Source organism: Coturnix japonica, chromosome 1, assembly GCF_001577835.2.
Source record: "Coturnix japonica isolate 7356 chromosome 1, Coturnix japonica 2.1, whole genome shotgun sequence".
Lineage (NCBI taxonomy): Eukaryota > Metazoa > Chordata > Aves > Galliformes > Phasianidae > Coturnix > Coturnix japonica.
Genome location: NC_029516.1, coordinates 21,370,863 through 21,393,438, shown reverse-complemented (window position 1 = coordinate 21,393,438; position 22,576 = coordinate 21,370,863). Strand labels below are relative to the sequence as shown.

Here is a 22,576-nt window from a genome sequence, read left to right as displayed (position 1 = left end):
CCACCCGCAGCCCCGCGGCATCCCCGCGGCAGGGGCAGCGGCCGCGCCTGCCGGCAGCCCCGCGCCGCAGGATCCGCGCCCCGGGAACGACGTGCTCCGCCGAGCTGCCAGGCGCGATTACGTTGGTTTTCCCCCCACCCACCCCTTGAACTTGTTGCTTGGCGCTCGGCGGCGGCGGCGGAGGGGGTGGGGGTGGGGGAAAGGGAAAGCCTTATTATCGATGTCCCTTTGGATGCGATCAAGCTTTCTCAGGAGCAACTACTTCCCCGCCGTTCCCGGCGGGGCGCGGAGATCTAGCGGCAGAGCCCGCATTTCCAAAAGTCTCTATGCAACTGAGCGCTCTCGCCAGACTTTCCCAGGTAGGTACCGCGGGCTGAGCACGGCCGGAGGGATGCGAGAGCAGAACCGAGGGGAAGGGGAGAGAAGCAGGAGACGGGTTAGGGGTGTACGATCCGGCCGCCGTGCCGCGACCTGCCGCACCGGGGCCCCGCGCCGCCACTCTCCTGCCCCGCTCCCGCCCCGGCTTCGCCCTCCGCCGCCCTTTTGGCCGCTGCCGAGGTGCCCCCCGGCTCCCCGCCCTTCCCCTCGCCATCGCCACCGCCGCCCCGCTCCGCATCAGCACCTTCCTTGCCCCTCTCCCCACTCCGTGCGGAATCTCCTGACCACTCCCTGCCCCGGGGCGCGCTCCCTCGCCCCTCCCGGTCCCCTCTGCCTTTTGACGTTTTTCCTATAAGAAAAAAAACTTGCCTTAAAGTTTAATGTTGCCGCCTGGAGCTCCTCCCTCTGCCCCGCCGGCTGCCCCGGCCCCGAGCCCGGGTCAAGAGGAGTCCCCGGGGCAGAGATCAAGGTCAGCGAGAGGATTTGTCCCCTGCTGCTCCGCGGCCGCCCGCCCGGCCCAACCCTTCCTCCCCGGCACGGCGAGCTGCCCCGCTGCAGCCCACCCGGCGACGGCTCCGCCGGTGGCAGCGGCCCCGCGCCGGCAGCGGGCGGGGAGCGGAGCGGGGAAGGGGCGGGGGGACAGGCTGCATCGCGCGTGGAGAACATCTACTTCCAGGTGGCTGCACCGCTGCACCAGGGCTGCCAACCGGCTCCTAGGGGTAGCGTTTTGTGGACCGCAGCTTCCATCCAGGAGCATCGCGTAGACCTTGTATCCAAAGGACCTGGCTGCTAGGCAGTTGTAGAAGCCATGAATACGTTGATTTTCCAAGTGCCCCGATTTATTGTCCTGACCGGCTGACCAGCCCCTGGAAAGGACATTCTGGGGGAAAAAAAAAAAAAAAAAAAGAAAGAAAGAAAAAAAAGAAAAAAAGAAAAAAAGACGGGGAGAAGAATCAGACAGCCTGGTTAATTCTGAAAATCACATAAATGTTTGGAAATTCTGGAGCCTTGAAAATGTGTGAGCATTTGTATTTTTCTTTTCCTTTTGTATTTTAGTGGCTGGACCAGAACTGTCTGTAAATTCACTCTCTCAGCTGTAGTAGCTGTTTGGAACCATGGCAGCGGGCGTAGCAGCTTGGTTACCCTTTGCCAGGGCAGCAGCCATAGGATGGATGCCAGTGGCCACAGGTCCTATGCCAGCTGCTCCACGGCAGGAGAGGAAGCGAAGCCAAGACTCTCTGATTGTGCTGAATGTGAGTGGCATCCAGTTCCAGACATGGCTGGACACCTTGGAGCGCTACCCTGACACTCTGCTGGGCAGTTCGGAGAGGGACTTCTTTTACCACCCTGAGACACAGCAGTACTTTTTCGATCGGGACCCTGACATTTTCCGCCACATTCTCAACTTCTACCGTACTGGGAAGCTCCATTACCCCCGCCAGGAGTGCATCTCTGCTTATGATGAGGAGCTGGCCTTTTTTGGCATCATCCCGGAGATCATTGGTGACTGCTGTTATGAGGAGTACAAGGATCGCCGGCGTGAGAACGCCGAGCGTCTGCAGGACGATGCTGACCAGGATCATGCAGCTGAGAGCTCCCTGCCCTCGATGACAGCTCGGCAAAGAATGTGGCGGGCCTTTGAAAACCCACACACCAGTACGCTGGCTCTAGTCTTCTACTATGTTACTGGTTTCTTCATTGCTGTCTCTGTTATTGCTAATGTGGTGGAGACAGTGCCCTGTGGGGTAAGCCCAGGTCGCATCAAGGAGCTGCCCTGCGGAGAGCGTTATGCTGTGGCTTTCTTCTGTCTGGATACTGCTTGTGTCATGATCTTCACAGTTGAATATCTCCTACGCCTGCTGGCAGCTCCGAGTCGCTACAAATTTGTGCGCAGTGTCATGAGTATCATTGATGTGGTAGCCATCATGCCGTATTACATTGGCCTGGTGATGACAGATAATGAGGACGTCAGTGGGGCTTTTGTGACACTAAGAGTCTTTCGTGTCTTCAGGATCTTTAAGTTTTCCCGCCACTCACAGGGGCTACGCATCCTGGGTTACACCCTCAAAAGCTGTGCCTCGGAGTTAGGCTTCCTTCTCTTCTCACTCACCATGGCCATCATCATCTTTGCCACAGTCATGTACTATGCAGAGAAAGGTTCATCAGCCAGCAAGTTCACCAGCATCCCCGCTGCCTTCTGGTACACCATTGTCACCATGACAACACTGGGGTAAGTGCAGCTGGCGTTTGGTTACAGCCAACATTCCAACAAGTGGGTTGACAAGAAGGAAAAATGCAAGATTTTAAAAATATATAAAATTGATAGTAAAAATGAGAGGGTAGATTCCTTTGCTACACAACTTCATGAATACAGTTCAGCACTTCTGTCTAAGTGTTTCACATATGGAGTTAAGTTAAAAACGTTGCTGAAGTAACCCAGACCCCGAAACTATAGATAAATTGAGAACAAAAAAAAATGTTTGCTGTCTTTGCCATTCGCTCTAACATTTTATTCTTGTTTGGCTTTTGAAATGTGAATATTTTATGGAGATCTGTGAGTTATCAGTGGCTTTTTAACAGTGCATTGTTTGCTGACATGACTTGTTACAGTCTTGCTTAAGTAAGGATAAGGACAACCCAGATGCAATATTTTAAGGTGATCATGCATAAAAGGAAGTGGATCTGCCATTTTGTTTGAAATGATATATTGTAGACTGGGCATTGAGTTGGATATTACAAAGTCATTCACTTTCATGAAAATAAAGCAAGTACAGATACTTCAGTTTTCACAAATATGGTTCTTGATGTTACTTAGGAGTCTGGATAGATTTCCTTTGATTTCTGTATTACTTTAACTTGTTCCCAAGTAAATGGCGCGTCTCGCTACACTGACCTGTGACAGATTCTGGAAAGTGATCTGAAGAAATGTGAGACATCAGTACAACAGATCAAGCTCATGTCTTGAAACATAATTCTAATGACAGTTTGCATTCTTGAAGAGCGTTAGGAATGTAAACATGCTGTTGTTGGCATTAGGCAGACCCCAGTTGAGTTTACTGAAAAGGTGGGATGTAATATTGTTTTTTTAAACTTTCTTACTGATACCAGAATCATGCTGTAGCAGCTAATTTGGTGTACCAAGTTGTAAAATGTTTTTGTAGTTCTAACAGGGATTTAGAAGGCTGACTAATTTAAGAAGCTTATTTTGAGATGTAGAATATGAGCTATGAAACCGTAAATTGTTGATTCTGTAGAAATTTTTTTAGTTATTTAATAACTACAGATGTTAAATTCAAACTTTTTTTCTCATATAGGGAAAGCCTTTCATTTTATTAATCAAACACTTCACCACATCTTGTTGGGACTCTTGAGATTTATGAAATGTGTGTAATTTTTAAATTTAACAAAATGAAAGTACACTATTAAACTATTATGAAAAAGTTGATTTATTATGTGCAATTTAATTTACTTGGGAAATGAACATACAAAATATTGGAAAAGATAAAGGGACTGTGTAGTGCCACCACTTTTTACACTGAGCTTTTATCTTCAGCATGATATAACAAAGATAAATATAGTGCACTGTAAATATTTCATACCACTTGTAAGGGCAAGTTATGCTAAAAAGGAATGACAAGAGCTTTGGGGATTTTAGTCGGCTTTTTAGGTTGCTGGATTTTTTTGGTTTTTACTTTCTTCTGTTAGTGACAAACTGAAGGGACAAGTTAACATAAGGTACAAGTTATAAATGCTAACCAGTTCCAAAGTCCCATGCTTTCTGATGCTCATTCTTTTTGCCACATTGTTTTAACATGTCATGATTTCAAGAAGTTAGGTTGTGAGAATTTATCAATATCCAGGATATATTTCTATTATGGAAGAGCAGGAGTTTATCAGTACATATACATTTTTTAATGAAACGTGTTAAATAAGTTGTACTCACTATTTTGGACACTGTTTTGACTGTACTTGTCCGTGGTACTGAAAAGAATTTTGACCTAAATCTTATGACCAGTTCATAACTGATTATTACACATGTATGATATTTATTAGGTGTTGATATGATTTCTCTATTTCTTTCATAAAATAATGGAAACCTCCAGGTTTTGAGATGTTATACTGACTACTGATGAGATCTGTTTGTAATTAAAAACTCTCTGAGTAGAACCTGTTTTCAAGTATGCAGCCACACATTATTTACATCCTGGTGGAAATTAAACGGTTTAAAAAGAATGCAAAGATGCTTGACTCACTTTTGGAAGTAGTTTTCACAGAGAAAGTGCTGAGCTGGTTGCACAGGGATTTAAGGTTCCACACTCAGAAGTTCAGGTATGGCAGACGTCACAAATGCCTGGGAAATCGTTAATCAGTGCATTAGCTAGATTATGTTCTTTTGCTAGTATCATGATAATCATATAAAGATTATGTTTAAATGTTAAATGCGTATGAATAGTTTAAATAGAAATAACATAATAAAAGCCTTGAACTCTTTTCAGTTGATGGAATAATTGCACAAAAAGAGAGGGAAATTACAAGGAAAAGTAGTAAGGGTCAGTGAAAGCTGATTGTAATTAGTACTGCTACCTTTGCTTCTGTGCAAAGTCCTCTCATCCACTTACTAATATAGAACTCTCATTCATTTTTAATTTTAGTTTTAGCTGAATTAGAGCCAAATAAATGGGCTCTATATGATTTTTTTTGTTTTTTGGTTGGTTGGTTTTTTTTGTTTTGTATCAAAGTGAGATGAAATATTGTAGTTTTTTTAATGACAATAATGCACAATAGACATTATGAAATACTATAAAAATACATGTGAATGTTACTACAAAATAATAGGCTGATATGAAGTTGAGTTTTTGAGTCTTGCTGTCATTCTCATATTTTGCCATATAGCATGGGTATTGAGTAAGCAAATTTTGCAGTTTGGGGAGTTATCATGAAAGCAGAGCTGTATTTCTCAGTTCTGCATGATTGCCAAGTAATTAAACTATCTTTTAAAAACATAGATTACATTTTTCTCTTCAGAGTGCCAGTGACTTCAAGTATCACTACATTTTAACCTTCAAAGACGTCCCAGGTATTAACAGTTCTTGACTGGTTCACTCAGGTAGTGCACAGTGGTAGATGGAGTTGTTACATAGAAAGAGAGGAAGGGAGGAAGGGAGGAAGGGAGGAAGGGAGGGAGGGAGGGAGGGAGGAGGGAGGGAGGGAGGAAGGGAGGGAGGGGAAGGAGGAAGGAAAGAAGGAAGGAAGGAAGGAAGGAAGGAAGGAAGGAAGGAAGGAAGGAAGGAAGGAAAGGAAGGAAGGAAGGAACAGGAAGGGAGGAAGGGAAGGAAGGAAGGAAGGAAGGAAGGAAGGCAGGAAGGAAGGAAGGAAGGAAGGAAGGAAGGAAGGAAGGAAGGAAGGAAGGAAGGAAGGAAGGAAAGGGAAAGAAGTAAGGAAAAGATAGACAGTTGTCTTTAAGGTCATATGCGTTCTTCTGTAAACTGAACTGATTTCAAATTTCAGTTTAGTATTTTATCAGTATTAATTCTGTCAAAGTAAAATACAAAACAGGGACAAGATAATAAAATTGGAAGACATCACAGAGCAGTTTTATGGAGATTTAAGATAACAATGAAATCAGAATTTAAGGCAAAAAGGTCAAGAAATGGGGTAATGTACAACATGGTGGAGGGAAAAAAAAGAGCTTAGATGTATAGAATTGGGACTGACAGACTTACATGGGGGCTTGTGAACATCTATATCCATCATGACACAGTTATGTCACTTTCTGCTGTCACCTCATAACATGATAATCTAATAACTTTTCCTCTGCCCTGCCAGTAGCCAACAAAGGACTGGAATAGCTGGTAAGGTTTAGATGGTGTCTGTGTGATGTTTATTCCCAATTCAGACAGAGCTGTAGTGTACTTTAATACTTTATAAAGATATTATACTTTAAGTAGGGAACACAGTGCTCTTTTGCGACTAGTTCCAAAGCAATCTCACTGCTATATTAAACTTTTATATTTATAGAATTTACATCAGGTAGCTTTGTCAGGTCATATAATACATTTGTGGTTAAGCATAATATTTTATTAAGAGAGGCTTAAACACAAGACTATTCATTTATTTGCTTTCATTATGTAAACTAGAGGTATGTCTTCCAGAAACAATAAAGAACCCATTCATTTTCATTATTTGTTAATATAGCCCATAATGTATGAGAGATCCTATCTAAGATATATCAGATTACTTGTACCTAATACTTTATAATCAGGTGACTGGATGTGACAGTGGAAGACTTCAACTAGTGAACAGGGTAATAGGATGATGGATTTTGTTTTCCTGCAAGTTTCATTCCCTTTTCATCACTCTTTTTCCATTCTAACTACATCCCTGGGGTATATTCCATCCATTAGTTTTCTTTGCAGTTCTTTCAAAATACCACTTTACACATTCTTCCTGTTTCAGAATTTGCCAGCTGACTTGGCTCCTTTTCTCTCTAGTTTCAGACAAGTTTAACATCTATGTTAAGACTCTTCTGTTTCGTTTGATTCTGTTTCTTTGTTCCAGAGTCCTGATTCATCCTACACCTTTAGATCAAATCTTCCATTCATCATCATTGCCATTCATTTAACCTGAACTTTCCTCATATGAGGGTATTTTTTCCTGACCTTTGTTTGATAGAGTTTTTTTCCTTATGAGCATCATAAAATTTCCACACCCCCCCTTTTTTTTTTTTTTTTTTCCTCTTCCCAAATGGCACATACATTATCTGGTTTTCCTTTTCTTCAAGTGCCTTTTGTTTCCGGTGGTCTCTTCGTGTTGGTTTGAAAGTGCCCGTCTCTTCAGAACTTGAATTAAAAATATATGAGTTAAATAAAATCTAAAAAGAGGGCACAACATTAGAAATCCTTGTTTTGTGAATAATTTCACGAAGAGTTAAGAAATACATCCATGAAAAATATTACAATGGTAAAGATTAGCAAAGATGGAACATTATTTCTCTGTCTCTTATGTATGGGTCATTCGTGTGTGTATTTCATATTTTCAACCCTATTTCAAACAGTGTTTTTATATTTTTACATTCTTGTATCCAACCTAGTGAAGTTTGGATTTTACAAATGTGTTCAACGTGTCAGTCTATTTTCTCTTCACAGCAGAGAAATTGCCTGAATCATTAGAATACTATATAACAAAGGAGGGACAAAGTATACTGTAATCACTTTCAAAGAATGTTACTAGATATTCAGAAATGGCTCCAGAGAGAAATACTAAAAAGAAGGGTCATTTTGATGGCAGTGAAAAAGATTATTTGTTCTTCTATCAGAAGATGGCTCAGATTGTATTTGGCCATTCAGCAATGGTCCTTGACAGGGGACCTAGGTCATTATTTTCCTGTTTAGTTGCACTACGGATCAGCTTTCCTGTTAAAAAATTATACCGTAGATCTCTTAATAAAACAGCAGTTAGTTTACTTCACCTGTTTCTCTTGATCATGAATTTCCTTGCTTTATTTAAAAAACAAAACAAAAAAAAACATTAAGTTAATACTTAATGAAAAGATGTTTCTGCACAGAATCTAATTTATTTTGTCCTTTGGTGGAAACAGAATTTTCTTTCCTTGTAGTTATTGTGAGACAAGAAGCATGAGATCTGTGGGGAGCAGGATGTAGCAAAGAAATACACTGATTTAGGACAGCAGAACAAATCGACTCAGAGTGTAATTATGACTAGTGCCTGACCTATTAATTGTGACGTATCATTCACCTAATCCTCATTGAATATTGTGTTTTAGTAAAATCCTTAAGTAATCAAACCCAAGAAGTTCAAACAGAGTGGTGGCAATCTGTACTTGACTTGGATAATCGTGTTCCTGTCTAAGAATAAAAATTTGCTATATAAAAGTCATAGAAGTGTTGGAATACAGTATTAGAAATAGTTGTACTGTGCATAAATAAACAGCAGTCTGGAAGCTGAAGCTGTGTTTTGTAAACACAGAAGCTTATAAATACTGCAGAAATAAGATGATCATCCAAAATAAGTTGGTAGCATCTTGCAGCTGCATGATGGCAGTTGACTTCTCAAACATTTGAAATACAGTCTAATCGATTACTTCTATTACCTGAGTTTAACAACCCCGTGGTCCACTAGCAGCAATGTTGCAATGCATGGTTTACATCCTGGTAAACAGATGAGAGTAGAATTTCATCAGATAAGTTGTTTGAAAGAGGGACTGTAAATAAGAAAATCAGAAATAAAGTTCAGATAGAGCTTTATCGAGTTTCATCAGTCACCTGACAACAGAGCTGAAAGAATGATAGAAAAAATTCTGTATATTTCTGTTATCATTTATTGAGCAATAGATTTGAGCATATTTTTTATGAATAAGGCATAGTTTTTAACACATTTTCTGTTCTGCTCAGACAGTAGAAGAAAGGCTTTTAAATTCACAAAAAACACTTTGAAATGGTAGCTCTATGCTGCGTTTCCTGGAACAGTAATACTTACTGTGCTTGGACTTTGACCCCTATTGCAATTAGTATCCTAAATTCTATCATTATTCCTTAAGTTTGGGTTGTTTTCTTTTTTTGTTTCTGAAGCATATGGCTTTGATCTTACCATGCTTAAGTTAATATGTTGTAATCCTTCTGTTAATTAAAAACTTTTGGCTTTGTTACGATGAAAAAAATCATTTTCTTCAAAGTACACAAAGGAATTGGCATTATTGCCAGAGCATAAACGTCCAAAAACAGGAATTAAAGTAAAATAAAAAACATAGCGCCTGATGTGCAACAAGTGTAAGTATTCAAAAAAAAAAAAAAAAAAGTGTGATAGAAATATTTGCTTATCTGATGTAGGAAGGCTCAGATTTAACCGTAAGCACACAGGAAGGTCAGGTGACATCAATCCTAGAATATTTTAGTTTTATTTAAAAAAATAAATAAATCTTCCATTAAATTCATCTTTACTGTAGTTTAGATGAGACTGCTGTATCTTTCTTGCAAGAGGGCAAACAAACTTTCTGTATTATTAGAAGGCATATCATAACATACTCAGTCAGCAGAACCAGAGTTCCTACTACTATCAGTTCAGGTGCAATTATCAGTTAAGTCTGCCATTAGAAAGGCTGACAAAACTTCATGGATGCTATCTATGTAAACGTTAAAGTTTTTTCATGTTATTCATATTAGCAATAATGTCCCATGTACGTAGAAAGAAAAGTTTCCTTTCTTACATTCTCCTGCAGAATTTTGTTGCCTATTTCTCCGGAGGTCTCCATCTTTGGAGCCACTGTGCAAACACACAAAATCCTGTGCTGCTATAGAAAATGGAAGGTTGCCCAAAATACCTACACAGATGCTATTAACATGAAAAAAGTAAATTCTGCATGTGAAAGTATTTAGTAATAAAATACTGTAAAGAAGATTTTTAAAGACATTTAGGAATCTGGAGAAGCAGATAGGCACCCAGCTTGAATTCTCAGGAGAGGCTTATGTGCTTGGAAACAGGAGAACACCTGAAAACTACTAAACCGGGAAACTACATAGATAGTTGCCTTAGGAAACATAGTGCTGTGTACAAAAGAATAAGTGCTAAACTAGAAAAAGTACTGTACAGAGACTCTGAGAATGTCTTGCACCTTTCAAATCAAATAGGTCTTACAAGAGTCTGGTGAAAAATACAATGTGTACCACATTCACATAGCACTATAGAAGTAAATAGACTACTGTGTGTATATTATTCTTCAGAAAGAGAAATAAATAGTTCTTCTTTTCTTTTCTTTTCTTTTCTTTTCTTTTCTTTTCTTTTCTTTTCTTTTCTTTTCTTTTTCTTTTTCTTTTTCTTTTTCTTTTTCTTTTTCTTTTCCTTTTTCTTTTTCTTTTTCTTTTTCTTTTTCTTTTTCCTTTCCTTTCCTTTCCTTTCCTTTCCTTTCCTTTCCTTTCCTTTCCTTTCCTTTCTTTCCTTTCCTTTACCTTTCCTTTCTTTTCTATTCCCTTCCTTTCCCTTCCTTTCTTTTCCTTTCTTTCCTTTTTTTCCCTTTTTTTCCTTTTTTTCCTTTTTTCCCTTTTTTTCTTTCCTTTCTTTCTTTCCTTCTTCCTGTTCCTTTCCTTTTTTTCTCTCTTTCATTTTTTCTTTTATTTTCCTTCTTCTCTTTTTTCTTTTCTCTCTTTTTTTCTCCCCTTCCTCCCTTTTTCCCCCTTTTTCTTTCCTTTCCTTTCTTTCTTTCTTCCCTTCTTTCCTTCTTTCCTTTCCTTGTCCCTTCCTTCCCTTCCCTTCCCTTGTCCCTTTCCCTTCCCTTCCCTTGCCCTTCCCTGCCTTCCTTCCCTTCCTTCCTTCCTTCCCTTCCCTTCCTTCCCTTACCCTTCCGGCTTCCGCTTCCCTTTCCCTTCCCTTCCCTTCCTTCCTTCCCTTCCTTCCCTTCCCTTCCTTCCCTTCCCTTCCTTACCTTCCCCTTCCTTCCCTTCCCTTCCCTTCCCTTCCCTTCCTTCCTTCCCTTCCCTTCCATTCCTCCTTCCTTCCTCCCTGTTGTGTGGTCGTGGGTGTTGGCGTTTCAAACGCAGAGATACGGGTCCAGAAGGAGTCGCTTGACACCGCAGTTCCGGTGCCATGTGGATCTTAAGCAAATGAATCTTAGAGGACACTAAGCTGTTCACGGGGGACTCTTCTCTTGCATACTCATTTCACATTAATTCAATTTTAAAAAGTTACCTTTCTTTTATTTAGGTTAACTCGCGACTGGCAAGATGCAGAGATGGGGGCGGCTTATGGTTTGTTCTTCGTTTTCTTTCTTTCTCAACTTGCTTTCTATGGTTTTACTTGTAGCGGTGATGAATTATGGTGAGTGGGGATGGGGGGGCCGTAAAGATGCTTCCTCTTCTCTCTTTCGCCTTCCCTTCCCACTTACCGGTTGACACTTACCTTTCCGGGCTTTTCCTTCCGGCTTCCCTTCGTTCTTCGTTCCCTTCGACTTCCTTCCCTTCGCCTTCCACTGGGCCCTTCCCTTCCCTTCCTTCCCTTTCCCTTCCGTTTCCCCTTTCCTTCCTTCCCTTCCTTCCTTCTTCCTTTCTCTTCCTTGTACTTTTTTCCCTTTCCCTCCCTTCCTTTCCCTCCCTTCCTTTCCCTCCCTTCCTTTCCCTCCCTTCCTTCCCTTTCCCTGTTCCCTTCCCTTCCCTTCCTTCCTTCGCCTCTCCTCCTTTTCCCTTCCCTTCCTTCGCCGTTCCTTCGCCTTCCAGCTTTCCCTTCCTTTCATTCCGCCTTCCTTCCCTTCCTCTTCCTTACCTTCCCTTCCGCTTCGCTTCAATTTCCGTTCCCTTCCGCTTCCCTTCCTTCCCTTCCTTCCTTCCGCTTCCCTTCCTTCTTCCCTTCCTTCCCATTCCATTCCCTTCCCTTTCCTTCTCCTCCTTCCTTTCCTTCCCTTCCGCTTCCCTCCCTTCCCTTCCTTCCTTCCCTTCCTTCGCCTTCCCCTTCCCTTCCTTTCCTTCCTTCCCTTCCTTCCCTTCCTCCCTTCCCTTCCCTTCCCTTCCCTTTCCATTCCCTTCCCGTTCCCTCCCTTCCCTTCCCTGTACTTCCCTTCCCTTCCCTTCCCTTCCGCTTCCTTGCAGTTCCCGTTCCTTCCCTTCCCTTCCGTTCCTTTCCTTTCCTTTACCTTCCCTTCCCTTCCCTTCCCTTCCTTTCCTTTCCCTCCCTTCCCTTCACTCCTTCCCTTCCTTCACTTCCTTGCCCTGTCCCTTCCCTTCCCTTCCCTTTCCCGTTCCGTTCTTCCCTTCCTTCCCCTGCCCTTCCCTTCCCTGTCCCTTCCCTTCCCTTCCCTTCCCTTCCCTTCCCTTCCCTTCCCTTCCCTAAAATATTAAGTGCGAGGCAGAACTGCCAGTACTAAGAACACTACATATAGATATTAAATATAACGTAGAGTAACATAATATAAACAGATCTAAAATCTTTCCTAAGAAGCTACATAAGTTTGACTTTTTGAGTACTGAAGACTCAGTTTTCTTAGACAGATAAAACTTCCTGTGTTGTAATAAACAATATAAACTTCTAAGAATTTATATGATTACTCCGACAACTTTGGTAACTTAAAATAATGTAAGTATATTCTACTATAGTTTTAATTCACCTTGGAAGAAAAATAGCTCTGGAACTTCATAGAGGTACTGATCTAATATTATGAGACTACACTGCATTGTTTCTTGTAGTTACTATCTTGAAACAAATTATTTTGAGGCAAAACCCCAACTTTCTTCAAATGCATATCCAGAAGAGTTTTCTTTTTTATTGTGCTGGCTGACTGTCAAAATATTTTGGCTGATACACAAGGAACAGTCTTTCAAATTATCACTTGCAAGCTTGGCCATCCAGGCGTTCTTGCTGAGAGTCAGACTGTGAGGTTGTAAAGGACATAATGTAACTTTGTCAAATACTTGCTCACTGTCTGACAGTGTTTGCTGCATCCTCACTCATTCTCTTCATTTAAGTAAGATGAATCAAAAGAGTTTTCTGTATGAGAACAAGTGTAATATGAGTGAGGTCCTTAAGTCTTTCCTGTTTTGTCGATCTTCCTCCTTTTATAACCCCGAAAAGGAGTTGTGTTACTGTGATCATGGCCCTATTCCAGGTTTTCCAACTTTCATCTCTCCCACTTTCAGCCAGTTAACAATTCCCTGAGCTCCCTTATCAGCTATGGACAGCAACTACTGCACTGTGCAGGGTTGCTTAGGAACAAAATTGATGCTCTTTGGCATGGTGGATTACAGCTGCAACTCTCCGGTCCCCAAACTCCTCTGCTTCCCTGAAAGGAATGAAAAGATTGAAGATGTTTTTCAAATCTGTCTTGGGAGAGAATATATACATTTTTGGTTTCTATTATTTAATCTCTTCAGTGCTGGTAAATAGCAGGTTCAGAGTTGTGTCCTTTCTACTGAAAGCAGCATAGTATCAAAAAATCTTGTTTAGTAACAACTCCTTTAACAAGAACTTCATAATTTAAATGCTAAGATATCTTGTATACCTTAAATAATTGAAAACTTTTATCTTTTCTAAACTTTTGTAGTTGTTGTTGTTTGACTTTGGTTATTGATGTACATGTTTATATAATTTCATCAAATTCATGTTGAGAACTGGGGATAAGCATAACCAGACAGACAGAGGGTGTAGACATTCTCATACACTTTCTGGGAGCTAGAAAAGTTAAAGGTACAACTATTTCTTGTGTTTATTTGCTACAGGTATTGATCTAAAACATTAGATTGAATATTTCCATCTATCCCCAGTCTGGCTTAATGATTTAATGAGCTTGGTATTTATTTTTCAAGTGAGAGGGAAGCTAAAGTTTTTATCTGATTTGCTTGTAAATGCATTAATCAGGGTGTTAATATGTGTTAAAAGGTGCTGAGTTTTGGAGAAGAAAAATGTGTAATCTATGGTATGTATTGTACACTTGTGCACCATGTACTACTTCTGACACCCTCACCCCCAAGTGAGTCAGATCAGTGAGGAGATGGTAGCTGCTGAAAGACTGCCCCCCAGAGCATTGTTGTCATTATCATTCATTTAACCTACAGTTTCTTTCCTTGAAGGCCCAAACTTTTAAATGTCACATGTTAAATCATTCATGGGTGAGGCAATGTTTCTAGTTATGCTGGTGAATCCTTCAGCATGATTCATGCTCTGGCAGTACCGGCATGGCTGCAACATCCTTTCTCCTCTGGGGACAGGCACAGCTGCAGATCAGAGATGCTGCTGCTAGTTGCGTCTGACACATGCAACCAGTAATTTTAGGAGACACCTTATCTTACACATGTAAGGTGAAAACCCTGCTGTGGGAGACGAAGGGAGGAACCAGTTTTTTTGTCTTCAAAAAGACTAAAGGAGAGTGCCTGTCTTCTGCACAAATTACTTTGGAGGTGGCTGTCTACTCCCAGCCACTTTCTTTCCTGAGCCTCATTCAAGCCCTGAGAACACTGTCAAGCAGTCAGTAATCCAGTGAGTAGATTTACAGTGGGTTTCACTCTGCAGTAGGAAAGAGGCTGTATTTTTTACAACACATATCCACCATGTGGAGAAGATATGCGAGCTATGTTTTGCTATGTAGTCACCAGCTTTAGTGTGTGGTGTTTGTTACATCTTTGTAAATGAGTAAAATAGATACAGAGAAAAGGGATAGATGATGGTGTTAAGAATCTAGGCATGACATTGGCCTAGGCTATGGAATTGCATCCAAAGATGTGTGTTTGAAAGACACTGATAGCAAAAGGCTCAAAACAAGTTGGTCCATCTGTTCCCTGTCAATGGTGTGCCTTCTGCCTTAGAATACTTTCTGATACCTCTTTTACATCTTACTAGCTATACTAAAAAGTATCCAAAAACAGTAGAAAAGTTTCCTCATATTCTATAAAAACATATATGCTGTATGTTTACAGTTCTTTTTCTAGTCCTTATGTTTGTGTGTGTATAGTTACAGAATATATAGGTCATGTTTTAGATGGGAGAAGGAATTAAAGGGAGCAATCAGGACATGCTGTGGAAAATAATGATTAGAGAGGAATCTGGAGAAGGAACTCAAGCTTGTTTTTCTGCCAGTTATGCATGATCTTGCCCTAACTTACTCCTTCAAAAGTTAAATCCATCCAAACTAGTCATTCTTTTTCCACTTAGAGGCACTGAAGAGAAGCAGGCATCTAGAGGTGCTGATTTCTCTCCACCGAGTATAACTGAAATTTACTGTTATTAGCAGAGGCATTAATTTAAATCTTAGTGTTCAAATTCTGGGTAAAATGTATGAGATAATGCTTGGGATTTGATGAGTATTTTCAGTTTATTTTAAATATATATATATACATATATATATTTCATAGCTCTCAAGGGCAACTAAATATCCACTAAAATTTTCTGTATGAAAGAAGTCTTTATCCAAATACCAGTACTTTTTTAGTTATCATATTGAGAGTGTGATGACCGTAACTGGAAAGTGATTCAAACTACATTTCTGAATGGAAAACCTAGAGACTGATTCATGGTCAATTTTTAAAATGCCTCCATACAAAAGCACTTGTCTTACAATGAGTTGCTGCCAGGCACATTCCTGTATATGCCATTATTGTAATGTCTTCCAGGAGGAGTCAGATCTGAACACCGCAGTTTGCGTTGCCAATGTGTAGATCTAAAGCAAACTGAAAATCTTAGAGACACACTAAGCTAAATTTCACCAGGGACACTCTTCTCATTGCAATACTCATTTCCACATTTAATTCAATTTTAAAAGTTACCATTTTCTTTTATTTAGAGTTACCTCCAGACTGCAGATGCTAGAGGGCAATGAGAGTGGATTATGGTTAAGACTTCTTCAGAATTTATATCTTTCTCATTTGCCTTCTGATCTTTGTTCCCTTCTGTGTGAATCATATGAATCTCTTTGGTGAGAAAATTCTGTAATTTGTAATGCTGTTATTCACAGTGATTTGGTTTAACTCAGTTAGTTCTTCTATATGGTCTACTCTTTCAGAACAGCAAAGCTCAAATTTTCCATCTAGTTCAGTTCTATACTACTATGAATTAACTACATTTCCTTCAGTATATTTGTCTTTCGTGTAACATTTCATGAAATTATTGTGCTTTAGGCATTAACTGGCATATTCAACTTTTATTTATTTATTTATTGTGTTTTATAAAAACAGATGAATAAACTGAAGAGTAAATAATATCCCCTCATTTCCTCTTCAACTGAGCAGCTTTATCTTAAACTTCTGGACAAGTTCTAAAGAAAGAGTGCGATTCTTTGCCTCTACAGAAAGTTTGCTACTCCTTTGAGGTGAAACAGATGTTATTTCTTGGTTTAGGGATAATAATTTTCGTTTAACTGTGTATAAATATGTGTGCGTATAGATGCATAGCACTGCTGCCATTTGCTGTTCCAGTAAATGCCTTTTACAAGTTTGAGGGCTGATTATGTAGATAGGAGAGAATGCAGGCTTTCTTAATCTTCTTGCCCTACTCTAAGTTGTCCTTTGAATAAGTCCTTCTATGAAGGTACGTTTATTTACATACACTCTTCCAAGACTGAAAATGATATTTTTAAAAAGCCAACCATTTTTTCATTGTGTAAGAAACAAATGGAGAACAAGGACTTATGGAATATGTCTGCAGATAAATTAATTAGCTAACTATCTAGCTGGAAATTATGAAAATTTCCATTTTAATAATCAAATAGAAGAAATAGAAATCTAAACTACTTGTTCTTCACAGGAGGTAATGACTGTTCTGCACTGTGGTGTGGTGTGAGGTGAGAGAGTAATATGCTGGCTACTTTCTGGCTCTCAGAGTGAAAGGACTGATGACAAATGGCATAATGAAGTAACATTTTAATAAGGTAAAATAGCTCTGAAGTCTTACATCCCTTCAGATGTTGGGAACTTAAGGATTAGATGAACCCCAGATGGATTTTCCCATGACATGCTCACAGACTGCCTGTAAGAGTAGATTGTCCGTTTTGGTCCTTTGAGCTACTGTATATTTATTGGTTTTGTTTTACAAGAAACCAAGCCTATTCATAAAGAATTATCACCCTTCTGTGCTTTTAGACAAAACCATGCAGGTGATATAATCACTGGCATTGAGTGGGAGCTGCAGGCAGGCTCCTCCAACACAAATTGCTGCTCAGGCTCATCCACAGAGGAGGGATTTGGGCAGCACAGCCTGAAGCAGGGCTGGATAGGGAGCTCAGGGTTGCACCTGAGGGCCACTGGTATGTAGACACCAGCACCTCTCTGGTAGAGTATAGAGCATTTCCCCAGGCACTTTCGCTACAACAGGTCTGTGGTGACAGGAAGAAGAACAATGTAACTACTATCAAGCTTTCTTTTCTATAACTTAAACATTTGTTAAATTCCTAATCTATTAATTTCCTGTTTCCAAAAGACTATGAATTAAAATCACTTACTCTATTATTTTTGTCATTAAAACATCTAGTTCACACATCTGAAATGAAATAAAACATTTTGATTGCTTGATCTAATTGTTTTTGAGATTTCATTTCAAAGCAGTTTTGACTTTTCATTCTTATGTATAATGAAGGATATAGATAAAAAACAATGTTGTGACAGAACTGTTTCATCTTGTGATGAAAGGCCTTATTCCAGCCGTAGCTGTTTTGTTCTTTTTTGACTGAGAAAAAAACAATTAGAAAGATTAATAGCAAAATAGCCATTAATATGTACCAAGCATAAAAGATAAAACATCTGCCTTGGGAAGTCCTTAAGCTGCAAAGTGTTGAAAGCTGAGGAGGTCTAGTAGTGATATATTGCCATATTCTTGCCTTTTTTTTTATGCTTTACCCTCGCCATTTGTTTCTGGCCACAGACAGAGAGAGGGCATTGAACTAAAACGGATCCTTCAGCTGACCCTGAATGACCACTTGTGTTCTGAGTTAATGGAAATGACATAGCTGTGGCTTGGTTCAGCCTTGGGTTAAAGAATTAAACAGTTTTATACTTTTTCTTCCCAAACTCTTTTTATAGTACAATGGGCATTGGGTAAAACATTTTCTTACTGTAACAAGGGTCAGAGGGTCAAAGAATAAAACAGAGCTTGAAAATTGCAAACAAGAAAACATCTGCTTTAAACTCAGTTATTTCTTGCTGTTTTGTTTGTCTATTTATATAATCAAATGTCATGATCTACAATGCGCTAAGAATTTATGTCAGCTTCAGAACACTTAATAAGCATTTCAATGGAAGATGCATAAATGCTACAGCACCTGTGAATGCTGAATACCCCATAAGATTTAGTGCTATTCACTTGATCCAGAGCCAGTGTTAATTAGAGACTTGGATTTGACATGAGAGAACTTTTCATCAATCTTGTGTATGAACATCTCTAGCAATATATTACCCAGGACAATAGGATTTAAAACAAACTTAACAGAGACTGCTGCAATATGCATACTGCTTTCAGCAATTTACAGCTACTGATATGTTGAGATATGGTGGAAAAAGCAAACAGACAAACAAAAAAAGAGCTTTGCTTTATTTATTGAAATACAGTTTCATCAGTGAAATATTAAAATAAGTGACACCAACTTCTGATGTAACTGGTTTATTCTATCTATGGATAATCAAGGGAAAGCAAATAATATAGCGCTTCCTCTTGTACAGAGGTTGTGTCACATGTGAGATCTTTCCAAAATTATGTTTAAAAAAGAACAACAACAACAAAAAACCCCCCCAAAAAAATAGTTTGCTTAGATTTTTTAACAATTTTTTTTTTACAAATAAAGAGGAAAACGTTATCTTCCCCCCCCCTCCTCCCCCCTCCCCCTCCACCGCCCCCCCTTTGTTTAAAAGTCTTAAGTCACAGCAACTTTCAGGCAACCTTGATAGGATGTCACACATCACAGAACCTGACAGCCAGAACTGATGTAACTAATTTTGGGCTGGTATAACATTGCTATTTAGAGCAATAAATGATTTGTCTGTAGGTTGATCTGTTTACTAAAATAGTCGGTGAAAAATATGCCATATATTATACTTTTTTGTTATCCTGCTACTATAAAGGAATTTTAGACTGATAATTCTGCCTATAGTTTGAGACTCTCTCACCCAACTATATTAAGATAAGGTCATCTGTGTTATAAATGGATATAAAGAAGAAATGTACAGTTCTCTAACAATAAACTGTCAATCTGATAAAAAGAATGACTAAGATCCATGCAAGACCCATAAGATCAGCGATGATTTTCCTATGCACTCCTTTGCTCGCTTTCTTTTCCAGATTAAAATCCAAATTCAACACTCCCATTGAGAAAGTCCATACTTCATTAGGCTCCTGCCATACTGATGATCATTAGCTTAATTATTTTTTTTATTGAAAAACAAATAAATTTAAGATTCTTTTCAGGGATTACCATATTCTGAAAGTCCTAGCAGAAGGTCTGAGAGATATTAGATTTTATTCTCAGGTTTTAATCCTTTTCACAGGGTGTTACAGCTTTGTTGGTGTGGATGTACTGCATGAGTGACTTTATGCATATTCACAAATGTTTCTTGTAAGGAAATAGCTTGGAAAGCAGTATCATGTAACATGTGTAAAGTAGTTTTGTGGATAAACAAATCTTTCTTCTCACTGCCTTAGATAGGATGTTGATTTAAAATATAATAATAATTCTGGTGGTATTTGCTCTTATAGGAACTTGCCAGTCATTTTATGTCTGATTTCTTTTCTCTCTGAGAAATTTATTTTTCCTTATTTCATTTATATATATAGATATTATTTTTTTCTTTGTCCCTCTTGAATCACACACTGGAAGAAAAAAGGGGCAGAATTAGGGGATGTCTAGGTATGGCCATAGGTGACATGATCAAATACATATGTCCACTTCCTGGTAAGTTAAATCACTTTCAGGACTTGTTCACTTCTTCAACACCATCTCAAATACAAAATATCTCCATGTACACATGAGAAATGTGCTCATTTTAGACTTGAATCCCTTTCCAGGGCAACAAAATGGACTGATCATTATATCAGACCTATGCAGTTTGGTTTCTCTTCTGATATGGGGTACTGTCCTCTGTAGTGTTCTGTTGCAGTTAACTGTTCCTTATTCAATTTTCCAGCTTCTTTCCCCAAAATACTTCTTCCTAAATGCACTAAATGTCCACTCAGAAAGAGTTACAGTATATTTCTCAAGAGAAATTACACAGAATGTATTGAACAGGTCACCTTAGAACTGAAATTCATGTACCCATATTCTCATTATGCTTATATTACAGTCACTTCTGTATATACCATTAAAGATTTTATACTTTTTAAGGTATAATATCTGCAAGAAAGTAGCTTTTTTGTTTTGTTTTTGTATTAAAACCTAGGTGAATATTTCTGTGCTAATTGAACAGAAAGAGGGAAACCATACAAGCTTCACAGCATTTAAATTCTCTGTCCTCGTTAGTGCATTTATCATTGAAAACTGCTAGGAAAAAAGAAATAGAGGAATATTATGGACTTGTAGTACAAAGTAGTGAAATGCAATGAGAGAATCTATGGCAAATAAAACTGAAGACGTATATGTAGTGAACACTATATCATATGACAAAAAGGTCACTAGAGACTACAGATTGTACTTACTGATATCATACATAAAGAAAAAGGAAAACAAATATAACATTTTCTATTGGAACACCTTTCTAAGCAGCAATGTAGATAAAATTATGGATAAGTTGATAATTTCTGCACGTGTTTGGTTTTGGTGGCAAAGCCCACCAGAGGCAATAGAAAGGTTTTCATTTTCTTCAAGGGGCTTTGGATCAGGTTTCTAGTTATGTCTTATAGCATATAATCTACAATTTCTATGTCATTTGTTCATCACTTTAAGAGAACTCATTCCAGTGAGTACTGCTCTGTTGATTTTTTCACACATGAAATCTGAAGTAAAAGTTTTGACCTGCTTTCCTTGTCAGGAAGGCAGGCAACTCTTTTATGATGGACTGGTGGAAATGTTAATGAAAAATCTGAAAATATATGTATTTTATTTTTTTTTAATATTAAGTGTTAAATGTTTCATGGAAGGTTTACTTACTTTATGTAATCCACTTTAAAACGCATGTCTCAGATGTCAATTTAGGACATATGAATGTGTAAAAAATGCAATTACTCCTCAGGGCTGAGGCAAACTCTGATAGTTAGATGCTGTGCAAGCTTCTGAGACTAGGCACCGTGACGATTTTGTAGGCATCTCATTAACAGATTGTAGCACTGCAGCATGCTCTGCTTTACTTATTTATTGAAAAGATAATGGGAAATAACTGGTTTCTTTGTGAAGTCATAAATAATATGACAGAAGGATATTAAATGCACTGAGATGTGACAGAGAAGCTAAAAACTTGTGGGGTTAATATTTCATGGTACCAGTTCTCTTGTATCAGTACATGTAAAACCAATAGATATGTTTTAGTTCTTTTTGTGAACAATTATCAATGTAATAAGCTAGCTTCTGAAATGTAGGCATTTAAAATCATAAACAGTATTTCAGTTTTTCTGTTTTGCAGTAACACTCACAAGCTACTAAAGAATATATCTTCTTTTATAATATATCCGAAGACTTTTCAGTTACGCTTTCTATTACATAAATTTATATAATTTTTTTAAAGTACAACAAAAAATAAATTGTTGACACAGAAAAGGAATTACCACAGAATCATGGAATGGCTGAGGTTGAAAGGGACCTCTGGAGATCATCTGGTCCAACTCCTTGTTCAAGCAGGGCCACTTAGAGTGTGGCTGTGTCTGTACTACATTTGTGAAATGCAGAGTTTCATCCCTGATTGTTCAAATAACTGAAAAGCTACTGGATACAAATGTCATGTAGTTCTGGAAAAAAAATAGTACTATAGACACTTATTAATTTTAGAATACTACAGAATCCTTGATATGGACGTGCAGCAGATGAGATGCTCACTTTGTGATCATTTATAGGAAAAATGAGATCACTTTATTGTTCCTGAATTACTTGTCAATTTTTGCTAGCTGTTTGATAGGAACTATTCTTATTATTAAATTTTTTGCACTGAGTCAACTTTCCTAATGTTACAATAGCTGTGCTTTTTCTCCTTGCCTCTATGGGCATCCAGACAGGAGAAGGGGAAAATGGCATATACAGCTTGCAGCTGTATTCCCACAGGCATTTGATGTCTACATTTCAGACCATCTTTCAGGAAAAAAAAGTCAAACAGAAAAAAAAGAAAATTAAAACAAAATAAAACAAAACAAAACACCTCAAAACCAGATGGAGTGCTTCTCTTTAAACGCCAGTTCTCCAATGTGAAGAAGCTGTGGACTTCTCACAGGAAATGTTTACTATTTGAAGAGTTACCAAGAAGTTATTTCTGAAGCTACTATTTTTGAAATAAATGAAAAGATACAGGATACAACATGGAGGCCTAATTTCGATACTATGTATATGTCCATGTAACTTTTTTTTTCAACTGACGGAAGGTTGATGACACACAGAGCTTTTAATGGATTATTTCTAACAGCAACCTGTTCAATTAACCAACCACACAAGGATAATAGAAGATAATAAATGAAGATCTTTGTCTAGAGCTGCAAGTAAAAGAGGTAATAGACAGGTTCACTGTCATATTTTGTCACAAATGGTCTGTGGTAGAATAATTCTGTGTTCATTACTTTCTACTTTTAATATTTTTGAAAGCTGTTTCACCAG

The 22,576-nt window shown here is 38.8% G+C and overlaps 1 protein-coding gene across 3 annotated transcripts in view; it reads left to right on the top strand.

Annotated features, from left to right (window-relative positions):
- KCND2 (potassium voltage-gated channel subfamily D member 2) overlaps positions 1 to 22,576 on the top strand; it is a 255,112-nt gene that overhangs the window by 660 nt on the left and 231,876 nt on the right. Inside the window, exons 1-2 of one of the 3 annotated variants that reach the window (XM_015853444.1) lie at positions 33 to 359; positions 1,435 to 2,608. In XM_015853444.1, the coding sequence (XP_015708930.1) occupies positions 1,494 to 2,608 (1,115 nt within the window). In that variant the 5' untranslated portion in view covers positions 33 to 359; positions 1,435 to 1,493. Of the gene's footprint in view, positions 1 to 32; positions 360 to 1,046; positions 2,609 to 22,576 lie in introns of those variants that run through there. The other 2 variants (XM_015853454.2, XM_032442896.1) reach the window with 2 other exon arrangements.